The 25769-nt window shown below is 40.7% G+C and overlaps 1 protein-coding gene and 1 long non-coding RNA gene across 2 annotated transcripts in view; one reads left to right on the forward strand and one right to left on the reverse strand.

The window, feature by feature from the left end:
• NTRK2 (neurotrophic receptor tyrosine kinase 2) overlaps positions 1-10099 on the forward strand; it is a 337402-nt gene extending 327303 nt beyond the window's left edge. Inside the window, exons 16-17 of the mRNA XM_054689473.1 lie at positions 4358-4516; positions 5390-10099. Of these exons, the coding sequence (XP_054545448.1) occupies positions 4358-4516; positions 5390-5575 (345 nt within the window). The 3' untranslated portion in view covers positions 5576-10099. The remainder of the gene's footprint in view (positions 1-4357; positions 4517-5389) is intronic.
• LOC129144899 (uncharacterized) overlaps positions 1-19099 on the reverse strand; it is a 51324-nt gene extending 32225 nt beyond the window's left edge. Inside the window, exons 1-2 of the long non-coding RNA XR_008549704.1 lie at positions 18981-19099; positions 12709-12896 (exon numbers count right to left, since the gene is read on the reverse strand). This is a non-coding gene — a long non-coding RNA (uncharacterized LOC129144899). The remainder of the gene's footprint in view (positions 1-12708; positions 12897-18980) is intronic.
• Between the last annotated feature and the right edge of the window lie 6670 nt (positions 19100-25769).

The raw sequence follows: 25769 nt of genomic DNA on the forward strand, positions 1-25769 counted from the left end.
TCAGGTTTTCAGCAGAATTCATTATTTGTATATATTGTAAAATGGTCCCACAGTAAGTCCAGTTAATATTCATTACTGCACATAGTTACAAAAATATCTTTAGTGACAAGAATGTTTCAGATCTATTCTCCAAGCAACTTTCAATAAGAATAAGCAATTGTATTCTTAACTATACACACTATACACACTATGCACGCTATACGTTTTGCTCCAATGACTTACATGTTTTATAGTTGAAAATCTACTTTTTGACCCTTCTAATGTTATGAGTCAAATTTTGCTCACTGGCTGCAGCTAGGAATATGCCAGGGGAAATGGAATCCTTGGTGTCTTGCTATGTCTACACATCCCAAAGTGTGTTTTGTTTTTAGCTGTGTGGTTCTAGGAGATGTAAATGGTTCCCTAGCTCTTTCCTTTTCTCCCATAAACACACATTCAAATTAATACAGGGCAGTAAGGGGCACCAGAACTGGCCAAGGACAGTGCCCAAATAGTATACCAGTCACTGTCTGAGTTCTCACCCACACGCACAATTGCAAGACCACTCCGGTTCAGAGAGCAACAAGAGTGAGATTCATTTAACAAACAAAGGAAAGAGTCACTGAGGCCACAAATGGCCATTTACCTCACCTGAAGCAGTGTCCAGTGTTTTAATCTTGAACACAAAGGTCCCAAGATGGCATCTTCCTACCACTGAGGGCCTGGAGCATGTAGCAGCCAGACAATAGGCAGGTTCCAACTCACAAAGACAGCAGAAGACAAAACAGGAGATGTTCACTGGAGCTGCCAAGATGTGCCAGCACAGCACCAGACAATTGACATCTAAAACAGCTGCCACAGCAGCCGAATGACCTGACAAATGGCCACACTCATACAATTCAGCGAGGTGCCTGGCTCCGGGTCTTCACCTTCCCTTCCAGGCTGTAACAGCAGCAAAGCTGGGAACAGTCTCAATTGCTCAGCTACCTGCAAAGCTATCGAACCTTTCTTTGATGTTGGCTCCCGGAGGCCTCTCTATGTCCTTCAGAGACCTGCCTTCTGGAAGAGCAACTTGGTGGGGGAAGAAATGGCTGACCTCAGAATCGCTGATGATCTGAAAACGATGAAATCCCAAATGTTGAATTCTGGGGGCTACTTCCCAGTCCTTATATTTGTTATCAGAGTCTTCATCCCAACTGATACTTTCATTGTATCGTCTGGGCCTATTCATCCTTACCAGCAACCCCCTCCAAGGGGTGCCACCTGTAACATCCTCTGCTTCAAGCCCCTGGTTACGAAATTAGTTTAATTCACTAAGTTCAATAAACTTAACTCTGCTCTTTTTGCCAAACCCCTGAGATACCTTAACAAGTCTGTGCACTATGAATCTCCAGGATTTAAGGAGGGTGACTTACTGTGTATTTGATACATTTGACCTGGGAACATTTGTGGGGAGCTAGTGTTCAATATTTTGAGGGTCTTGTAGCCAAAAGATCACCAGTTGTTCCATAGTGTCCTACTCTTCCCACAAACTAACAATATATTATCTACTGGTTTCCAATTTCAATATTCCCATGAAAGAAATAATTACAGATTTTTCACTAAAAACTTGTGCCTGGGCAGAGACCCGTCACTCTGATGCTGGTGTGCGCTGTTAATTTAGCCCTTGAACCACCACAGGTTCTTGTCCCATGAAGCTGTTAAAAGGAATTGGCAGACATTTTAGATAAGTAAGCAGAGAGAAACAAACTTTGTTGAAGAAAGTAAAGTTTATTTAAAGGAAGAAAGGACTCCCAGGTACCTGTACTTGTGAGGGGCAAGGAAACCATTGTGGGCCCATGTCTAGGGGTATTTAAATCTTTTTTCCCCCCTTCTATTCTAAAATCTCATCATTCCACTTTGCCATTGGCTCTCTCTTTCCCAGTGGCTGTACTCCTCTAGGCAGATGTGCCCATTTTCCCAGCTCTTATCTTAGAGATTACCTCTCCTGCCCAAGGTCTTATTCTCTCAAGTTTTACTGTCTTTGTTTAGTCCTCCTGGACTTTCTGACCTCAGCTCTGGAGTATATTTTGGTTAGCACTTTTTAGAATTTACTTTTCTTATCTCAGAAGCCTCTAACTCTCCCAAAGCCTCTGCCTGCACTGTCCCTAAAGCCGCCTAACTAACCCTAACTTGCCCTGGGACTCAATTCCATGTAACTCTATGTCATGGAGCACCCGGCAATACCACAAAGTCTCTCTTTGGTGTGGTATATGGGCAGCCAGCACCTGGGGGGACCAGACTCCCCAGAGTACTTGCGAGAATCTGGAAATGTTGAAAACTCCTTGTGTATTGGCAGGTCCCCTGCCCTGGATACGTGGGGTTACTGGGAGGACAGGGTGCCTCTTCATCCAGCCAGAAACTCTCCAATATGGCTGCCGATGTCACACACACTGTGTTTTGAATATCGATGCTGAAGGCGAGTATTCCCATCACTTCCAGGCATGCCCAGGAGGCTCCACGAGAGAAATCTGTGCTCACTGAACAGTGACTACCTGTCACTTCTGGGTGAGAGACCAACCAGTAAATGGAAAGCTGATAGAATTCAACCGGACTCTACTTAATGTATGAGCACTTGGTATCTTCAAAGCTGAACTGTAAAGATAAAGGGCGCGTTAACCCTGAGTCAGCAAATTATGTCCACACTTGTAAAACTTGAGGTCATTGTGCTGAGAAAAGCAAGGGGAAAAACCCTCTTCCTTTCACACTCTGCTTTTTTTGGTGCTAACAGCACCATTTGAAATCACCAAACATACTAGATATTTCTGAAACTCTCAGCTTCTTGGGCTTGAGTTGAGCAGCATTTCTCAAATGCTGTTAGTCCATTGCCTTCCTTTCATGTCAAAAATGGATATTCAGAATTATAATTGGGTAAAAACTCAATGTGGCACTAGCCCAGGGACTTGGAGACTGAGAATGCTGTAAGTTCTAACCCCTGCTGTCCTGTGCCCTCGCTCACCTGCAACCCCCACCACAGGGGCAACGCTTGGATTGGTTGTGCTGGGAGCTCCCCTGAGAGGACCACCAGGTGGAAATTTGGCCGTGGCTTTTCCACAAGTCAGCCTTGATGAGAGACAAACCTGAAAATGAAATTCTCTTCCGCAGCAATTATGAAATCCTAAACAAGTTTCTTTTTCGTCAAATAAAGCATACTTTGTCTGTGATCATGCTCTTGCCATCTAATGTCTTATGTTTTACTAAAATGGTCTTTTCAAAAACTACTACTTATTTTTTTTTTTTAAAGTTCAGTAGCAGGGCCTTGGAGCAGAGCAAAATTTTAAGCTTGGAGTCCAACAACCTGTATTCGTCGTATCTATAACAACTTGACCCTCACTCATTTGTAAAGCAGGAATAATTACCTTCAACCCTGCTCATTACTGGGCTGTTTTGAAGCTGTTCAAGACAGTGCTGTGTGTACTCCTTGTAACACCTTAAAACAGAAGGAAAGGCTGGTGTTGCTAAGGAAGGTCTCTGGGAGGTATTTTGGATGCTGAGTCCTTTACGTGTTGTTCTGGTCAAAGTTATCTTATAAATTAGAAGACTGAGTCATCTTCCTACCAGAAAGAATGTGTGTGTTTTATTCAAGATGAACCTCCATCCCGTCATCATCTCTGTTCCTATCTAGTTTTGAGAAAAATAATGTGAAAAAAAGAATTTGACTTTTCTTTGCCCTTTCTTTTTCTTGTTGGAGATTATAAAAAAATAGCATTTCCTTCATATTTTATAAACAGGTATCCTAACAAACACAAATAAAGGAAAGGGAAGCTGTCCCCATACATTTCCCTTCCATACCTGTGGGTTCCTATGAGCTGACCTTTCATGGGCAACTGTGACCCATTTGCTATCTGCAAATCACAACAGAGCACTCCTGTTTGCATACCTATGGACACTAGCCCATATCACAGGGTGGGCCCAGACACACCTAGGCCGCTGTTGATCTGATTATGTGATTATTTCCATGGTGGTCTCAAGATAACTGTCTGTGATAACATCAACACATACACTTTGCTGACACAAATATTTCTTGACATAAGGCCACAATGTTCCCTTCTCTGTTCCTAGTAAACCTTCAGTCCCCTTACCCCCTGGGCCTTATTCTTTATACCATTCCTCATTGCATTCCTCATACCCATGATCAGCTTTTACTAAACTGTATGCTTTTAATAGTGTTCCCTTAGCAATGAAAAGCTCAAGAGCAGAGTCTTGCCTTGGAAACCTGCTCCACGACTGTTGTGTGCCTCATCGCCTAAAGTTCCCTTTGAAACATATATTCCCCCCCCCATTGGTGGAACTTGGTTCTGGGTGACTGATACCTCCTTGTTTGTTGCTTCCCCTCCAGGTTGGTGGCCACACAATGCTACCCATTCGCTGGATGCCTCCGGAGAGCATCATGTACAGGAAGTTTACTACAGAGAGTGACGTCTGGAGCCTGGGGGTTGTGTTGTGGGAGATCTTCACGTATGGCAAACAGCCCTGGTACCAGCTATCAAACAATGAGGTAGGCTGCGACCAGGCCAGAACCACACCCCAAAAGCTGACACTGAGGCACATCCGTTGGCTAGAAGTCAGGACATGATCTTACATGGCTTTGTTGGGAGTGCTTCCCAAATGGCCTACTGTGTATCTAAATGTCATGGACAAGGCAAATTGCTCTCCACATTTAAGAGTTCTTACAAGGAAAGCACAGTGTTTACCGACACGCCCTCATTCTGTGGTGAAGGGATGAAGACTCACTTTGTGCTGCTCATCGAGTAAATTAATGGCAGATGTGTATCCTGCAGTCTTAGAGACATCCTAATTTTTTGTTATTGTTGGAATAAGATTTTGAGGCTCTTTCCTCCTGAACATTTCACTAAAACATTGACTCCTAGTGAAAAGCTCCAGTAATTTGTTCTCCTACTGTAATGCTTTTGCAAATATGTCTACATTTGAGGCATAGTTACTTGATCAGGTATTTCAACTCTTCTTCAGGTCCATATCTGTCTTTTTCCAATTCCATTATTCAAAATGACCACTCTTTTCTATAGCCTAGGGTTCCCTTAGCAGTGAACACCCTAACGCTGAAGCAACCTAGGTTCCACCTCAGGTTAGTGAAACTAAAACACATTCGAATTTCAGGGTGAAGTTTGGGAGATTTTTATAGAGATAAATTATTTCTCCACTACTTTGATGATATCAGTGTGTCTTGACAAATGGATATAAACCAATCAGAATAACCATGGTCTATCTTCCTGATAATAATTGCTGTCTTCCTTCTGTAAAATGTAAACACGGATAGGCTTTGCTAAGCAGCACTCTCTGCAATGCCATTTATTTTACCAGTATCCTCTTTACTCTTCTCTGATCTTACTTTGATCTCTGTCCCTTTCAGGTGATAGAATGCATCACTCAGGGTCGAGTCTTGCAACGACCTCGAACATGCCCCCAGGAGGTCTATGAGTTGATGCTGGGGTGCTGGCAGCGAGAGCCCCACATGAGGAAGAACATCAAGGGCATCCACACCCTCCTTCAGAACTTGGCCAAGGCATCTCCTGTCTATCTGGATATTCTAGGCTAAGTCCCTTTCCCCCAGACCGATCCTACCCAAGCACCTCCTCAGATGGCCAAGAGGATGAACGTCTTTTAACTGCCGCTGGATGCCACCAATCTGCTGTTCTTCACTCTGACAGTATGAACAACAAAGACACCGAGAAGCTTTCAGAGGGGAGCAATGTGTACTTCTCCATCCGTAGACACAGTATGGACTTCTTTTTGGCATTATCTCTTTCTCTCTTACCATCTCCCTTGGTTTGTACCCTGGTTTTGGTTTTCTCTTTCTTTTCTTCTTTTTTTCTGTTTGTTTCCCTGCTTCACAGTTTCTACCCTTTCTTTTTTAATCAATCTGGCTTCTGCATTACTATTAACTCTGCATAGACAAAGGCCTTAACAAACCTAATTTGTTATATCAGCAGACTCTCCAGTTTGCCCACCACAACTAACAATGCCTTGTTGTATTCCTGCCTTTGATGTGGATGAAAAAAGGGAAAACAAATCTTTGACTTAAACTTTGTCACTTCTGCTGTACAGACACCGAGAGTTTCTATGGATTCACTTCTATTTATTTATTATTATTACTGTTCTTATTGTTTTTGGATGGCTTCAGCCTGTGTATGAAAAAGGAAAACTTTGTGTTCAATCTGGGAAGCCTTTGTTTGTGGGAGATCAAAGCCAGAAAGAAAGAAGATTTACTCGAAAACCACACTATGCGAGGAACAAAGACAACCATTGGGATCAGCTGCCGTTAGTCCCTATTTAAGAAAAACTCAGAGAATGTCAACTGGGAGGAATGTATTCAGCTCCTTCCCCTGAGGACCCTTCTGAGGAGTAAAAAGACTGTTGAACTCTGCCATGAACTAGTCTCTCTTCCCATCACCAGAAACACTAGTGTGTAGTAGGGAGAAAAGATGGCTTCCTTGAGACACAAGATGGCGCATCACAGACTCGACAGGTCTTCTCTTTGAAGGTCATGGTAATAGCACTGATTTGTTTTTCCAAGTGTTATCCACTGAGCCTTTGTCAAGTTCAGTTGAAAATAGGTGGATTCTTGTCCAGAGATCATTTCAGGGTCAGGTGGGACAGCCAAGGACTTGGAAAAGATCAGACTAACTATAAATTTGGAGGCAAGTTTCTCTTACACTGAACTTTTCAGATCGCACTTCGCTCTGACACCTTCTCTCCTCCCCACCCATCCTTTTAACTGTGCAAGCAAAATTGTGCATGGTCTTCGTCAATTAATACCTTGTCTGCAGAAACTACCACTCCAGACTTCGTGCCGCTGATAGCTAGAGCAGTTCCACAAAAGGTATAACTTATATAATTAGGGGAAGCTAATGGAGTTCATTAGCTGAGTATTAATGTCTCTTGGTTGTATGGTGGTGATAGATTTTTATGATTATGGACCCTGAAGCCTGGATGTCCTCATCCACCTCCAATGCACTGTGAGAAGGGCAGGATCTATCCCTGAGGGAAAGGAAACCTCACCCTAGGACGTCACATGCATTGATGTTCAGTGTACACAGGCCACGTCCTTGCTATGGGCTCTGGTTGGGAGAGTGGTTTCATTCCATGTGTACTCCATCGTCAGTCTGCTGTTTTGTTTTCTTCACTCCAGTAAAATAAGTAAAAATAAAATATTAGGCACATCATGCCAAGGGGAGGCTATGCCCAGACCAAGCTTCTGAGCATAGTCAATGGTTTTGGGAAAAGAGATTGTAAATTTAAGTACAAATTTACAGTTATTTGGATGATCAGTTATACCAAGAAAGAAAAATATTTCTGTTCCTCAAGAAAACTTGCTACCCTCTGTGAGGGGAATTTTGCTAACTTGACATCTTTATAACATGAGCCAGATTGAAAAGGAGTGATTTTAATTCATCTTAGGTCATTCTATTCATATTTGTTTCTGAAGGTGCAATTGCTTTGTTTAAGTTTTGCTTGCACCCTTAATTTCTGGAGCAACTTATTTTCTATTACAGGCTTTGAAAGCCAGTTCTCAAAAAATCAAGTGTCAATTAACAGAGAACAAAAGGAAATCCAGTAGCATCTTTGGTCAAGTGAAGGGGGTTGGACAAGATGAATACTACAGTCCCTTCAAGTTCTGGGCTGGCCTATGAGACATGGGAGTTGAGTTATTTGTTCTCTTTGCTGGCGAAAAACAACCCCTCCAGAATATACATAATAATATAATGAAAGCCATATCTCCATGATATATACGTGCACGTATATATCCTATTAAGGACCCATGGTACTGTTAAAACACTGTGGCACTCTGAAGCAGTAAAGAAGGGGCAGATTTGTACAAAACTTTTCTAGATTCCATCAGCAATGACCTAAAAACCTACACGGGTTTGTCATTCTGCATGACCAGCCAGCTGCTCTGGAGAAAGAAGCTGCAAGTTATTTGTTTTATCTTAACAGAGAGCAAAGGAGGCAATACTCTAAGGGATCAAACTGAAGGAGGGATGTGCAGTTTTAAAGCAGGGATTTGTTGAAGGCAAATGAGAAGATGGGAGCATTCCAGTTTTGTGTTTCCCTCTGAAGGAAAAAAAAGCAAAAAAAAACAAAACAAGTTTCTTCTTACCTTCTGACAAGTCCCTCAAGGTCTTGAAATGAAAGGTTCTATGCAAGTGCAAAGTTTTATAATTACTTATATTGCCTATTATTATTTTTTCCTCTGTTGTCTCAAGAGTATGTACTGGTTTCAGAGACGTCTTGCATTGAAAGAATATCCGATAGCTTTTAAAGTAGGTAAATGACCACGAGAATATCTTAGAATATACACACTATTCCTACACCATAACCTCTTCTCATGCTTTTCTAATTTTTAGAAAAGACACATCATCATTCTAAAATCATTCTACTGCTCACAGAATATAGACTGCCATGAAAATCATTAAAAATCTACAGTAGTAGTGACAAACCTAATTCTCTAGATCAAGCTCAGCCTGACAATTGTTTCCATTTATAAATCGTTTGATAGTTTTCCAAACACTTTCCACATGTTAGCAAATTATTCCTATTTTTTTATAGGGGAGGGAATTTTGAGAATCAGAGAAATTAAATAGCATGCTAAAAATCTCCAGGCTAGCTTCTGGCACCACTGGGGCCTAATCTCAAGTATTCTGATTCTGAAGTTTGTGATTCTGTCCACTAGAGACTCTAATATACAGACATACAGTTCAGGAAAGCGAGCTACACATTCATTGAAGCAGCATATGAAGTTAGAACAAAATGAAATACATGAGATGACAAGCAGCTGAGATATTGTGATATATAGTCATAATCATAGCTTCAGCTAATCCTTGTACACTGAACCAATGCCATAATCAGGCTTATTTAGAAAATATTTTGAACTATCCTATAAAGGGTTATATCAGAATTCATATTATGCATATGTGTTCACATCAGCGCTACCTGTGGTATTTTCATGTATTTATATGTGTGTTATAAATACTTGATTTATACATATACAAACACACATTCATAGTGTGTTTGTGTGCTTATGTATAAATTTATAGGCACACAGTAATAGGGATAATTATAAGTAGGGTGCAGTATGAATAATTTGCTTAAAATTTGCTAAATAACCAAAACTTTTTAATGTCATGTTGCTGTTAGTGCTTCCATTTTCCATGTGGGTAGACTACGTCACACTTTTCAACTCTGTGCAGTACTGCATGGGTGGAAGACATATTTCAGATAATGTGCTTCCCCAACAACTGAATCAAAGCCATCCCGCTACATTGAGTCCTTTCTTTGGCTCCTTGCAAAGGAAAACGCAGACTGAAATAGATCTCCTTATGTAAAGGTCCAGGAAAGGAAAATTGATTTTTGAAATCTTTTTGCACATTTTATTATGCACATCTTGTCCCACTGTGACCCCTTGTGTTCAGAATCCAAACATTCCAGAAGGGAGCTGGACTGTTGGGAGCCCTGGGTCTTGAAGTTCAGTGGTGAGAAAGCCAAGACCCAACCTTGAGGTGAGCAACTCTTAGGAATTCCCACAGCTGAATGCGAATGCATGCACAAGAGTGGAAAATGCTGTCCTTTGCAAAGGGCCTTGACAACAACAGGACCCCCTGATCAGGAGTAGACTTGTGTTTAACTTTTCTTTTTGCAAATTGGAACTTCTATAATGCCAATGACATTAAGTTGTATAACTATTTAAATAAGTGACTGCATACACACATGCCCTCGATTATTTTGTTCTCCCTTCTTCCTCCCTTATGCGAACTTTTGTTTTCAAGGACGAGTTTTGTTCTGACCTTGTATCACTGCTACAGAATATCTCATGAGGGGAATGCCTGTGACCACTGCCCAGATGGCTAAATAAGCAGTTAAAGCAGTTTCTTCACAACCCATAAACATGGAATGCAGACACTCTGAGGTTGTGATAGCAAATGCTATTCTAAAGAATAGAGGGGTAGGAGGGATTTATATTTAAACTGACAGCACATGAAGGAATGTTTTCTGGTTGTCAGGGCTGGAATGAATCACTGCTGCTCAAGTCAAAGGATCTTGAAGATCCTTAGGTTTTGTATTTCTCCCCTTTCATTTCCTTTTACCTTTATTTATTTATTTATTTATTTATTTATTTATTTATTTATATATATATATATATATATATATCTTTTGCTCCATTCATCACAAACACAAAGCAAAGCAAAAAAATTTACACACACACACACACACATATATGTTGCAGGCAAAACACTGTGAATTTCACAACAGCAACCAAGCAACTATTTTGCCATCTTAACATACGTCTCAGGAGACGAATGGGAAAATGTGGGGATGTCATTTTTTAGTCTATGCATTCTAGGCCAGGTCTGTGTTTGTTTTCTTTCTTTGGTCCATGCATTAATTACAAAGATCCTGAGTAAAGTTTGGCTGAATGTTCAGCATACTGGAGCAAGTATAATAAGAGCTGCTAATAGCCACATGTTTAAACTGGAAGAAAAATTGGAGAATATGAAATGAAATATAAAGGCCTACATCTTGCAGCTTGCATATCTTACTATTGCTTTCAAAATGTATAAAACAGCTGGAAATGTTTTAAATACAAGGTCTTTGAATTAAATATGGATTTTCAATATATAATCCCTGGACAACTAACCAAATCATGGTGAAATGTTGCTCCCTGCGTTCATTGATCATTACCTATCACTTACAAATCTGCCTAGAGATGTGGATACTCTCTGCATTTGCTTCTGTACATGGAGAGATGTTTGTATATATCCAGGCCGTGTACACACACACCATATTTCAATATCTCTCTAAAGATATACTGCCCCTTAAATTGTGACCTGGTATTTGGAACTCTTTATCTTTTTATTTGCTTTCTTTTCCTTTTAATGTGATGTCTCTGTGCTGATACTTACCAGTTCTTGTTTTGCAATGTTTTGAGGTCCATTGCTTTACTAAGATCCATTGCATCTTGGCTGATTTCCAAGTGACACCAGAATATCAGTGTTTAAAAAACAAAAAACAGTTTTGTTTGTAAATCATGTGACCAGCTTCTCTCAACCTGACATGGAAAGTCTCTTGTACTACAGTGTATTTAATAAAAACGATGTCTTACAATAAATAACATCCTCCAAAAAGAGACACTGAAAGTGACATGATGATTACTTCAACATTGTACAGAATTTTCACAAGGCATGGTGTGCTCTTTTTTTTCTGTCTGTCTGTCTGTCTATTTTAGATATGGTCACAGCAGATGCCCACAGTGTTCACTGGGTGAAGGTGATGAGAGTAGGTGGCCTTCAGTACAATTTCCCCACAGCTCCATAATATGAAGCTTTCAACATATCTTGGATAACTGGGATATTACTCTCCAACAGAACTTTCTGCAGTGATATAAATGCACTACCCAATATGGTAGACATTAGCCACATTTGCACTTGAAATGTGGTAAATGTGATTGAAGAACTCAATTTCAATTTTTATTTCATTTGGTCAATTTACATTTGAACAATGAGATATGGCTTGTGGTTACCAGAGAGTGAGAAGAGAGAATCGACATGATACCATGATTCCTGAAAGATCAGACCTAAGAATCTACCAAAAGAAATATTGCACATGGTCGCACTGGGGCAGCATTTAGGATCAGAACTACCCAGAAACAGAAGTAACCAATCAAAAATAAAATGCCACACTCTCTTGGCCTCTCTGTTAAGCAGCATTTCTGGATTTGCAGAAATTAGGGAGAAAAAATAAGGGTGGTTTTGCAGGAGTCTTGTAGAGTCTTCCTTTCCATCAGAATGGCTTATTCAGGTTTTATTTTTCAGTAGCACAGTCATCTTTCCAGTGTCTAACCTCTTCCGCTCAACTTTCTCCAAGAGGCACAGGAGATATGGGCACAACCTTCCTGGTGGAGGTGTCAGGAACCTAAGATTTGGTCCCCAAACCAAGCTTCTCAGGAGTTTTGCCTCATGAATCCCTGTGAGTGGTGCAGATATGCTTTCCTTGAGTTAAAAAAATATGTAACTAGATTAAAACTCAGTGAAGAATTGGGGAACTCAAAACTGTATAAGGGAGGAAACAGTTTATCCAAAAATCCAAAAAGATCCTGTGTCTCCATAGGGTCAAAGTATATAGTCCATTCAAAGCAACTAGATTACTAAAGGACCAGTGTTAAACTGGGGATGACTGGTCAGCCATAACCCTGTTTGGACTACTGAAGTTCTATACTTTACCACACAACATTTTTATATTACTATCATTGGAACAAATTACAGTGGTATCAATCAAAATTCCAAACCTAAAGCTAAGTGTCCAAAGTCCTTGCCTGTTCCTCTGTAGACCCTGTCTAGCCTTCTTCCTCAAAAATACTCCTTTTATTCATTCTTTAAGGATGCCTGATTTATCGGATGAGAAGATCTCTGCGTATTGTGATTAACGACATTATTAAAACAGGCATCTACACTTGTAGAATAAATTGACTAATAAAACACATATTGTATGCCAGGGTATTTTTATGTGCCTGTGCTAGTTTTCTGTGGCTGCTGTAACAAATTACCACGAGTTGGGAGGTTTTAAATGACAGAAATTTATTATCTTACCATACTAGCGGCCAGAAGTCGGAAATTCAGGTGTTGGTAGAACAACAGTCCTTCTGAGGACTCTAGGGAAGAAGAACTTATTCCTTACCTGTAGCAGCCTCTAGTGACCCCAGATGTTCTTAGGCTGTGGCTGCATCACTCTACTTCTGCCTCCAGGTCTTCTTCTTCTATGTCCTCTGTTCTGTCTTATAAGGATACATGGATTACATTTCAGGTCCAAGAAATCAGGATAAGCTCCTCCTTTGAAAATGTTTACTGTATACATCTCTTCTTGCCCTGTAAAACAACATTCACTGGTTTCAGGGATTAGGTGGATGTATATATTTGGAGGCCATCATTCAACCCACTGCAGTATGTTAACTCACCCAACTCGTAGGTCCACCCTGGGAGGTATGTGCTATCATTATCTCCAGCTTATAGATAAAACTGAGACACTAAGGGTTATGAAATGTATACAAAATTCAGTAAAAGGAAATTGACCAGTAAACTCAGTGATAATTATACACTGGGGAGTTACTCATTTAATCCATAAACAAAGGGAGGAACTCAGGGCTTCCACTCCAGACAATGGGAGAAGTGGCCTCCATAGATAATCACTGCAGATGGGGTCTGAGTTGACCAGGTGACTTGTTGGTTGTGGTTTGGACTCCAGGTGCCTCAGCAACTGGTAGAAAACAGATCAATGGTCCTGTAGGCATGAGATTATCACTAGGAGATACTCAAGTTTAAAGGGACTAGAGAGTTCCTAGAAATTTTAACATGGGTGTGGAGGATGTTGATCATCTGGAACAAGATGAGAATCTGACCACTAAGCCAGAACCCAAAGTCAACTGAGAATTGCCATCAAGGTCTTCTCGGTGCTTTTCTGAACCCAGTGTTCCCAATTCAATCCCTCCACCTATCTGTCTGAGTGCAAGTAAACCTGAAGGTGGAGAAATCTGCCTAGCAGTGGGTTATGGAGGTTTGGAGCAATGTTACAACACCTGTCTTGTAAATAAGATCTCTGGAAATTTGGCTATTTCCTGTGGCAATTTCTTTGGTAAGGTTTCAATAGTTGAACTTATATGAGAGCTAGCCCCATCCCCCACCTGCCATTTATAGGTGGTGTTTCACAGTGAAAACAAGGTTAGAACCAATTCATCCCAACAAGCAGGATCTATTACCAAGACTACAGGTACACTATGAAGGCCGAGAAATGTTCCCTCCCTGTCCTGGCATGGAAGTCACAGACAAAGGCAGATGCAGTGATGCACCGATGGCAAGATCAGCCTGACTCTTCAAATCAGGTGACAGGAAGGGACATCAGAAGACCCAGAAAGCTCCATCGCCAAAAGCTGTGCTCTTGGCATTAGAGAATTGGGCAGATTTTTCTGCCTCCTTCCTGTAGGAATAATGGCACTTGGGCAATATCTCAATAATAACCTTCACTCTTCAGAATCAGTAATTTCACACATATATCAATATGGTCTCATGCTGATTTACTAACCCTTTGGTTTTGATTACAATATTTTAAATACCAATTAATACACAGTAAAGTCATTTCTGTATCACATGGCTACAGCCTGTGTCATCTATATGTTATCTAGATAACATCTATATATCATTAGCTGTATATGACATATAATACTTTTAGCGTATAGACTGGATTTATGTTGTACACAAACATCACTCTACACACTGATTACATAGTCAATGCCACATAGACAATGTAACAAATTTCCGATGGACAATTATATTCTTTTCTCGTATAGAGGACATGAATTTGTAGAAATGAACTCAGAAGTGGGAAATGTCACTCTATTCATTCCCTTTAAATCAGGTTACATTTGACACAAGTTCACATACTTCAGGGGCAAAATTAACTTCAGCAATTACTAAATGTACCTCCCTTTCTCAGAGTAGGGACCTATGTGTTGCTCACTGATAGCCAGGACATATGGCAAGGGGTTTGAATTTATTGTCCACCACAATCCAGAGGCACTGTTTCCAGGACTAAGGAAAGATATCCTCTGACACAATACAGCCATTCCCAAAGCACATCACTATTCGGATGCCCAACCCACTAGTTATTATGACTATTATTTCTTAGGAGGGTCACAAGGCTTTACCCCCCAACATCTGAAATTGAGTTTTAGTTTAATTTGGGTCATGAAGATTTTTATGGTTTTTTTTTTCATTTTGTTATATTTTATCAGGTATATGAATGTGTTCAGAACAAAATAGGCTTTCTTCACCTGTTAAGTCTTTCATCTTCCCTGGAAATCTCAAAGCTTTCTTTCTTAATTTGAGAAGACTCTTTACACATAGTCATATTTTTCTAACAAGATGAACATGAGGGCAGTTTTTCTCAGCTTTTGTGTTGATCTAAATTACTTGGAGCTTTTAACATTGAATAATATAGGCATCAAAGCTTCAGTCTGAAAAGATTAGTTTTTATTAGTCTGAGTTGGGGCAAAACATAGGCTTTTTTTTTTTTTTGTCCTTCAAATTATCTAGGTATTTCTAATGTGAAGTGAAGGTAAAGAAATGCTGTTATAGAGGATGATATGGCTCAACCCCAGAATTTCAACCTAGGACTTGACTAGCAGAAAATAGAGCCAAGATAAAAAAGTTTAGAACAAGAATGCTAGATGGAGCACTTGATAGATCTAAAAGCAGATCATAAGTATCCAAGGAGTTGAGGAGTGAAGTCCATGTTCTCAGAAAATAAGTTTGCTGCAAAGCTCTTAGGAAGCCAGTTATAGCCTGGTGCTTAAGGTAATCAATCAATCCTGATGACCTAAAAGGTTGGGACTCCAGCTTCCCATTATGCCAGAAGAACAGCTGGTGTTTCTCCAACTATGGGATTTGATAAGACTAGTCTTGCTGTTTGCTTGCTATAACATGCAAAACAACCGTAAGGCTTGGACCCAGCACCTAACCATGAAAACTGAGCTAGCAGGATATAGCCGGAATTGAAGTTCTGTCATATTGCTCCTTAAATCCTTGCTCCAGATCACTGCAGGGGAGGAATCTGAGGCAACTATAAAATTCCTCAGCCCCCAAATAAAGACTCCCTTTCAGGAGTCTAACTTCAATTCTGCCAAATTGCTGTGTGCAATTCCAGAGGGTATATATCCATTACTATCCCCATGAGCCTTCCTCCAAATCACATTCCAAGAAAGTCTGTTGGATGAACTATCTAGTCATTCAGCCTCATTTGCATTACAATATTGATTTTTTTTTTATTTATTCATTTTTGTGTTGGCCATTTCCTACAACTAGAACACAAGATTTATACAACCAGAGATTTTTAGTGTCTTTGGTCACTGTCTAGGATGAGTCCTGACACACAGGTGTCAGTCATTTTTGGATGGATGTTAAGGAGCTTTAGGTACAAAGTCAGGAAACTAGTATAAGGGCAAATAACTTTAAATGCAATTAAGCAAAGACATTTTTCTTCCTTACTTAGTTTCTTTCCAAGACAAAGCTCCAGAAGAAGCAAGATGACCATGAGTGAAAAAAATATGGCTAGATTTTTATTTTCAAATGGACAGTTAACATGACAGTTCCCTCTTAAAAAAAGAATTCATATCTTCCAAAGTCAGAGGTTAAGGGTCCCTTGGAGAGGTCTCCCTCCACACTTGCTGGGAATTGGGCAATTCTGCCAAAAAGAAAAGCATTAAAATAATTCTATGGCATCTTTAAGGTGATGGTTATTTTGTTCAATTCCACTTGACCAACGGACTTTTCTAAGGTGGATTTTCAAAAAGCACTTTGTAAAGTTATTTAGTACTTTCTTAGTTCAGTCACAGCACTCCTAGGGAGAAAAATGGTGCATTTCTGACTTTGGCTCTAAAGGAGTAAATATGGATCAGAACAGTTGTCCTGGATTTCTACAGAATCACATATACACAAAGATATGCGGGGAGGGGATGAGTTGTACAGGGATATCCTATGGATATCCCTGCCAGGGATCCAGTCCTAGTGGGAGGGAACTGATTTGAACACCTCCTCTTGCACCCCCTTCCACCACACACACACAGTCTATTTGCATTTCACAAAGCTTCCTTAGCAATCACTTCCTGGTGCTAAACCAACATCTGCCTCCTTGGAACTAGTGCCCAGGGTCTCAGATCTCCTGGGAGTATACAAAATAAGTCTTATTCATTATTACTTGGCATTCCTTTTTGAGTCTCTTGTGCTCTTCCTCCCACATCCATCCCCCTACAGAAAACTCTGTAATGCTTGCCAAAGAACCAGGAGAAAGGGCAATGGACCTAGCTCTGCCTGGTAAAGCTAATGCCCCAGCCCACAATTTCCTGGTTTCTCTTCAGTCTCATCAGCTCATTTCCCACTGACCTGTTGTCTGGATTTCAACTCACTCTTGGCACAAGGGTAAAGTAACTTTTTAAGGGATCAGAGAGAGAAAAAGTGAGGTATGTCTCCTCCAGCAAAAATAACTTAGCAGCGGTATCAAGACAACTGCTAGAGCTTCTCACAGCTCTCATTCCCGAGATTATCCAGAATCTCCTGGGGTGCTATTAAAAACAAGGAAAATAAGAGAGTTTGGCTATTGCATGGGATTCTGAGCTTTTCTGCCTTTGATGATAGAGGAAAAAGGTCAAAGGCATTGCTTATTTCCCTGTACAGCCCAGGGTGGGGTCTGTTGGCTAACCTAAAGATAGCCTTAATTTTATTTGTTTTTCCTAAGGAGCATCTGCTTGAACAATGATTAGGCACTGGCATTCATTAACACAGGAAGTAAAGTGTCTGAGGTTTGTGTCACTGGAAGTGTTCAAGAACAAAATAAGACACCCTCGTGGGAGGGATTTGAGAGCATTTTTCACAGTGCAAAGGTTCAATCTCGGAGAATGTCTAGTATTCAGGGGGTATGGTTGCTGAGGATTCTGTTATCTGTAGTAATGGGGTCAGTCTCTCTGCAACTGTGAGACAGGATGGACGATGCATGACACTGGCCATGTGTACGTGCCATGTGAATGAATGCCTAACAAGGGCCTGGTGGCAGCAGCATCTCAGAAAATGTTTGCTGAATAAATGAATAAATTTCTCAGGCACACAGTGAGAAGAATGCAGAACATTCTGTACACCCTTTCTAACTTCCAAAGTGCATTTACATATATTATGGCATTTTGCTTCCTATCAGTCCTAGGAGGGCTAGAACACAGACTGCCCCTCGACAACCCCACCACCACCCCTCCCCACCCACATTTTACATGTAAGGGCCTGGTCAAGGTCCCAGGACTTAGGGACAGAATCAGAATGGGAAAGCAAGTTTTGTAATTTGTGATAGAATTTTGTAACACTCAGTCATGTGACCAGCGACTTTAAGGAAAATTCTTCAATACATATTTCTCATTTATAAAACCAGGATATACAATATATCCTGTCTCTACTGCCTCTCCCCGCTTGGTTAAAAAAAAAAAAATGATGCTATTAAAAACTGTATATTTGAGCATGTTCATTAAATATATGTAAAGTGTGACACAAAGGAAAATAATAAAATGTAAAAGTCAGTCATGCCACCTTCAAATCTGCTCTTCAAGATTTCCAGCAATAGGTAATTGAATCATTATTTTAAAAAAATGCAAAACGCAGAACACGATCAGACCTGTCCCATTACTTAAGGGAGAAAATTGAAAACCTCCACAAAGAAATGATATGATATTGACTATACAGAGTAGTGGAACTCGATGTCAGACTCCAATAAAGTCAGAGATTTCGATTGTACCTAGGGGATGTTATAGCTCAACCTTGTCAGGTTCTAGATGAAGAAACTGGAAGCACAGAGGGTCATAGAGTAACGTGTAGCTGTTAGAGGCAGTGCTGAGTGTCAAGCTCAGGTTTTCTAACTCGCAGAGTCCCTAACGCTGTGGGCCTTTATTTCCTCTATCTTTGGCACCTGGCAGCCCGAAACCAGTATTTTCATTACCGTGGGCTGTGTGTTTGTGCGTGTATATGTGGTATGTCCGCAGTGTGCCCTATTTCTTCCTTCAGCCTCTTCCCCACAAAATGGAGTTCAAAACCTATACTAAAGCAGTATAAAGGGTGTGCATTTACACTTCAAATACATACAAAATAAAATTAAAGTATTTCTCCCATCCTCGCTGCATCTCAAGAGTTAAGAATGAAACACCAAACCACCTCGCTCCCTAAATTTTGGTTGTCGCTACTAATTTCCACATTCCACTTAGGAGACAAGTGGTAAACAACGAGACTGAAGATGGGAAGCAATCTGGGGAAACTATAAACAGCTCCCCATTTGTATTCCCCATGCCCCCTCCCCCACCCCTTCGCTTCAGTCTTGGCTCTTGGAACCTGCTGCCCTCTTGGGAAACAATCCGCCCTCCATCATCCTACCCACTGTCTCCGCATCCTTCTCACGTCTTTTTAAAGAGATATTTTGGGAAGCAGCACACGCACATCCAGAGACCAATTACTCAATCTCCCAGCAAGTATGGAGATGATGGAAGTATAGCCCTCCGGTCTCCTAGCAACAGTGTGTGCGGGGTGCGGGGGGGGGGGGGGGGGGAGACTGGGTAGCACGCTGGTTGCCCAGCACCACCCCTCGTAGAAGGCATTTGCGCATTTCGCTTTTGTTGTCTTTGACGGCCATTTCTAAAACGGGCTCTGTATTCTTGGGGGGATTTTAGGCACTTAAGTTATTCTTTTAAAAGATCTCTGCTGACATCCACAGGTCCTATAATTAACATCTCACAGGCCGGAAGTGTTCCATCACCCCTAAAAATACAGAGACCCACCTTGATCTTCCTCCCACGAATTTAGAGAAATGTGTCCAGTCCCCTACTTCCTCCAAGCCCGCGCTCACCTTTACACACACCTGCCTCAGGTGTGGTCCTTCAGCTCTTTCCTCTTCCCTCCTCCCTTCCTCTCTTCCTTTCTTTTTTTTTTCCAAACTGCGAACACTGCAGCCTGAAAGAATCAGGATTACAGGCACTTTATGATAGTTATCATATTTAGTTTGCTTTCTAACCTTAAAAGACTAGCTGAATCAGGTTCCCACACCTGTTGTCCCAGTGACTACACACTCCACAACTCAGCTGCACTCTCCCCCACAGTAAATGTGCTGCTGACAAAGGAAATAGGTGAAGAGTTGGAGTTAAGAGTTGATTAAATGAGCAGCTATAAAGAACTCCTCATTTGTATCCCCCATGTCCCCTCCCCCCACCTCTCAGTTAGTTAGGGACTTTTCTCACTAGACAAACACAGAATCCCAAGAAATCTGTTGAGCAGAAAGGCAATTGTTTCTATTGTTTATGAAAGAGGGCTATTTTAGGAAGAGAAATTGAGGTAGGATCACACACAGAGAGAGATGGAATTTTCCAGAACATGAAAAGAAAACTGAAAGGGTGAGAGGATTGAGGCGAGGTGGCTGAGTCTAGACCCTGGTTGATATTTCTGACCCAGGGCTCTCTGAACTTTGAAAACACTTGAGGGGGTAGAGCATTTTGAGGGCAGTCTGGAAGCAAGAAAATGCTAAAGACTAAAATGCTTGAAGGTCAAGAGGTGGGACAGAAGGGCTTTGTTGCAGAAGGACTGAAGGACTGGGAGGGGGCATTAAAGCTAGCCTTCCTTGTTAAATGAACCTCTCAGTTATTAAGATGAAAGGCTGGAATTTCTAGATATTCTTCCAAATTTATTTTCAGCCAAATGAGAGGCTATTTCTCCAAATAACAGGGAAAACCCTCCATTATCTGTCCTCTGCATGTCTGCCTTGGTTAGCTCTCCCTTGGTTCTTGAAGTTTGCACAGATACCATTTCTATCAGTCTCTTGTTTGGGGCCCATGGCTTAACCAGCCCTCCATTTCTGAGAAGTATCCTGAGGGATTGTGACCACTTTGTGTATAGATAGAACCCAAACCTGAACAATTTAGCTCCTAAAACCATGAGTAATGGCTGAAACTCTGCTGGAAAAGGACAAGAATGAGTTATCTCACTGGCTCTGGACCTGAGGATAAATTGAATGGCCCAACCTAGGAGCAGAATCAAGTATGGATTGATAGGTTGAGGGATTTTTGAGAAAGCAAAGGGATTGAGATAGAGATGGATCTGGTCAGTTTAGTGTTTATCCAAGTAGTGCTTATCCAAGTAGGATCTGGTCAGCTTAGTGTTTATTAGCAACTCCCCAGAAAGGAGAAATTGGTGAGGTGTGATGGGATAGTTATTTCTAAGCAAAATTCCAATGGTAAATCCTATAGGAAAAGTTTTGCTCTTGTGGACTTCATTCTAGTGTCTTTAATTTCTATAGCTGTGGACTATGGCAAATCAACAGGGTTTAGATACCCACTCCCCTCAAGAACACTGGAATCTCCCAGTTCCACAGAGAAGGGTAAATCAGTCAGGATTCATCTCTCTCTCCCTCTAACTCCAGCTTCATGCAGAAGGAGAGGTTAGAGCTCACACGTCCTCCAAGGGTATCCAAGTGTTTAGGTGAGAAATAGAGTCACAGCTTGTCCTCACCTAGGTAAGGACAGAGTTGGGGCTACATGTCAGGTCTGTGGACTCTAGTTCTCTGTAGACACCTGGCTCTCTTGAAGGCTAAACACCAGCAAGTACCTTCTCCCTAAAGCTATGAGCCTGATCTAAAGGACAGCATGGAGTAAGAGGAAGAACCACAAATGTTGATCAGGGAATCCAAGAAACAATAAAAAGACTTCTTCCACCATTTTGCTCAAGACCAGTTCCATATCCAATAACTTCCATGAGTTGCCTCTCAGGACTTCCCAAATTTATGGACAAATTCACTGAGTAGCAAAACATGATCTTCTAAATTGTTATTTCTGAGCCTGCTGAGGATGATTCGTTATTTCATCACTTAGCTGAAGTTCTGCTCTGACACAGGCCTTTGTCAGAAGCCCAGTTACCATGGCAGTGCCTCCAAAATAGAATGAGTCCAACACACATCAATAGACTGTAGAATAAATAGAATAAGTACTACTTACAATGCATTATTCGGTTTCTACTGGGTAGTAATTTGTTCAGAGAGTTGAAAATAACTATACCTCCCCCCTTCATTTAATTAAAGGAAAACAATTCCACAAATCAGAAATGCACAGTGTTTATATCAGTGGAACTCAAGTGGCTGTGTGATTAAGAGGCCGGATTTGTGGTTGAATTTGCTATGAGAAGTTAATGCACTAAAGCCAGGAGAATCAACTCTGACTGAAACACTCTCCCTAAGAACCCATCTTAAAGTGTGGCTTGGTTTGAGGTACAGGCTAAGTATGAACTAATAACAGCACCTAAGAAATAGCATTTTTCCCAGTGGCATGGTGAGTGTTCCTGTTTCCCTGTGTCCATCCTATTTTACTGCAATTGCCCTATGACATGGTCCAACACCATGCTTCAGCACAAAAGTTACACAGATGACTTAATGATAGGTAACTACAATGGTAAGCAAGCTATTGAGAGAACCATCTGACTCATTTTTCTGGCAGGTATTTCAATGAACATTACAAAATTTGGGCTGCTTATAGACAAATGTTTCTAGGCTGTTTTAGGACCTCTGGTTTTCTGTGCTCTCCCTGGATGGCTCTCCATCCTTCGTACAATATTATAGAGTAAGCATCTTACCCAAAAGGAGAATGCATTCCTTTGGAATCATAGAAACTTCTTGTCTTGTGCAAGTCCTTTAATTGTAATTTTATACATGATAAAGTGGGGGATAATACTCTAATTGACTTGCTGTGAAAACAGAAAGTTGTGTCGAGCCCAATGTCTGGTCTATGGTTAGGAAATGATTATTAACATCTTTTTATTTTTGCTTACAACAACGGTAGCTAACAGGATAGACTTCCCAGACATGAATTTGGGACTCAGTCAAATCTGACAGTGATAGAATTATGGGCAAGTTAATGAACCCCTGAGGCTCCCTGCCCTGACTCTTACAGATGGCCACCTTTGAAAAGATCTCACAGGTACTGTGAATAGTAACAGAGATGGCCTATGTAAGTGACCTGGGGTAGATCCTAACCCTTAGTAGAGGTTCCCTGGGAAGCAGGTGCTGGAGGGAGATCAGAATGTCATATGCTCATTAAGCTGTGTCCTTCGGATCAGTACTTGCACAAGGGAAGGAAGGAGGCAGAACTGTGAATGTGAGAGTTCTAATGTAGTTAACTTCATGCCAAGTGACCTTTCTGCCTCCTTGAGAGATGGTATTCTATCAAGGCCTCGGTACTGGCTCACATAATCTGCAGGTCAGCTATTCAGTGAAGCTAGCTGCATCAGCCGTGGGATGTTGGAATCCAAGCTGGTGACACAGTGCCTTCACTCCCAGCGCTGTGGTCGTTTTACTCACGAGCACTTTGTGCTTTTACTGGGATGTGCCTTTACTGGGACGGCTGATGACAGACACTGGCTGAGGTCAGTGGACCAAAGTGGTTTGTCTCCGGTGGTTTATTGCCTCCTTCAGAGGTGAATGCTCTCTGCAGGACTGCTAATATACTGCATCCGTTACCAAGTTTCAGTCTCCCAAGTTCAAATCTGTTATTTTAAAACAAACTTTTACTTTAGAGAGGTTTTAGATTTATAGGATATTTGTGAAGACAGTGCAGGGAATTCCCATGTACCCCTCATTTGGTACCTTATTTTAAAAAAAAAAAAAAACTAAAAATACATTTTAATTCTCTCTAAAATAAAAAAATGTTCAATATCAGATAACCAGAACTCAAAAGCTTAAAAATTAAATTACATCTCTATATTTAAGAAGTCACATTAACTAAAAAGGATGCAATTATTCCTGATATGCAGACAGGCCTGGGGATTCTGGGTTGCTTCAGTCAATTTGGAGCCCCCAACCTTCACAGCGTCCTCACCAATGCCTGCATTCTCACACAGGTCCAACAGTTGCCCCTCTTATTAACATCTACATTCATATAGTATATTTGTCACAACTAAGAAGTCAATATTAACACACTAACTTTATACAATGATATGGTGAATAATACAATACATACAATAATATGGTGAATAGATTCTTGGAAACTGAGACTTTAATCAAAACAAAACAATATGAAACTAATTTTACCATTGGCTAACTGATATAAATAAGAGTTAAGTTCCTGTGGCATATTTCTGGTCACAGAATTATCACCAAACTTCTAAATAAGAAGCCAGAAACGCTTCTAATATGACATGTGAACATGTATAGTGGTCAGAATTTTTAGCCCATATCCTCATGGGGAAAAATTTCCTTATCAAGTAAAATGCTTGTGTAAAGTTCTTCCTGCTTTTAGTCTTACAAGACTACTCATTTCCAAAATGATGTAGGACAACATGTTTCTCCTCTAAATCTATTTCTTAGACTTCAAATTGCATTGTGATAGCAGAGATAGAGCCCAGAAACATTTTCTTCTTGCCAATTGGCATGACATTAAGCTTTGCTAATAGCAGGGACAAGAGGGACACAGAAAGATTAAGGACTGCTGGTTGGATGTGCTTTTCCCCATTTGCTGCTATGATAGTGTAGCGGCCAGCAGCAGGTAGGACAACCAATGACATTCACTTTTTCTGCAAGTTTTGCCAATAGGACCAGCTTCATGACCATGGAGTTATACAGGACCCTATTTTGTAAAGGCACCATTCTTAGTTTACTGCTTTGCTGATATGATCTTGAAATTCCTAATTACTTTGTCTTTGAGCCGATGCCTTATAAGTGAAGTTCAGTGGGACAATACAGCATTGGTGTGTAGTGGGAGAAAAGCAGGTAGCAGTGCACATACACATGGCACATGTCCACAGGCACAGCAGATGGTGGGCAGCATGCATCCCATGCAGTGGTCTGGCTACCTGTGCATACATGCATACCTGAAGCATCCCAGTGTCCTGCAAATCCCAAGGGTGTCCTGTGCTGGAATAGCAGCAGCAGCAGCAGCAGCAGCAGAAACAGCAATGGTGTCAGCCACAATCCTGGGAGAAAGAAGAGGCACCTCATGAGTACAATACTGGGAACTGTGGTGAGAGATGCTTTTCCATGCACCCCCAAAGCCTGTTCCTGTAGCATCTGCACAAATATTAGCTTTCTAGTCTGGGTACCAGGACATGAAATACCTATGCTCAGCCTATAAACTTTAGTAAATTGCAGTGTGAAAGCATACACATGGGCTTTTCCATGAAGCATATCAGGAAGTTATTGGAATTCATCAAAGGGTTTACAATCTGTAGTTTTGAAACTTGCTATCTCATTGGCAATAAATATCCACAGGCTTAGAAATAGAAATTAAATTTAAAAATTGTTGCATCCACTGTAAAGAGTAGTATTTCATATAAACTTTCCAATGAACTGATTACTAACAAGAAAGACAATTTATATATGAATGGTTTCTTGTCTTTGAAGATACAATACACTACCTAAAAGGCATTTTGAATCATATACAAATCATGAAGTCACTTTTGGTTTCTTGTACAAACTCTTCAAGTTACAGCAAATGTCAGAGGAAGCATTCAAATGCCATTGCATAAATTTATGTTTAAAATTAAATTCAGACTTAAAGATGATTGCTATAAAGAGTTAAATCTTTTTAGAAAAAGATTTAGAATTTTGCTCTAGATGTACTAAAATCTAGTTTTGAAATGTTTTTTCAGGAATTTGTCCCAGTGTCATAGCCCATAACATACTCTAAACAGCTCCAATAATGGTTGCATCTGCAGAAAGATCCTGCTCAAAATCAAGTTATTTTTGATCTTACATTTGTGAAGAGCCACTGACATTGCTTTCAATTATATCTTTGAAAATGAAGTTGCTACGTTTTGATGAATTTATAGAAAAGTGAGCCAAGTAGCTGCATAATCAATAAAGTTATCACATTAATAGAATATTAGCATTTATTATAGTATATAAAATTATGATACTCCAAATATTAATAAACTCCACATGACCTTTATTCCAAGCACTTTACCTCTGATCTCAGAGCCTATGACCCAAGTAGCAGGACTGTTTGTTCTGTACGATAGATCTGATGCAAAGTCTTTTCCTGCCATGGGTACTTGTAGCTGGCAGCCCTACAGGTCATCAGTGTGGGAGACAGACCTTATGGTGCCCCCCCCCCCATTCATAATCTCCTTCCTATCTTCCCTATGAATGTGGGAAGAACCTATAATTTGTTTCTACCAAAAGATTATGGCAAAAGT

Source organism: Talpa occidentalis, unplaced genomic scaffold (genome assembly GCF_014898055.3).
Source record: "Talpa occidentalis isolate TD23 unplaced genomic scaffold, MPIMG_talOcc4v2.1 talOcc4.7, whole genome shotgun sequence".
NCBI lineage: Eukaryota > Metazoa > Chordata > Mammalia > Eulipotyphla > Talpidae > Talpa > Talpa occidentalis.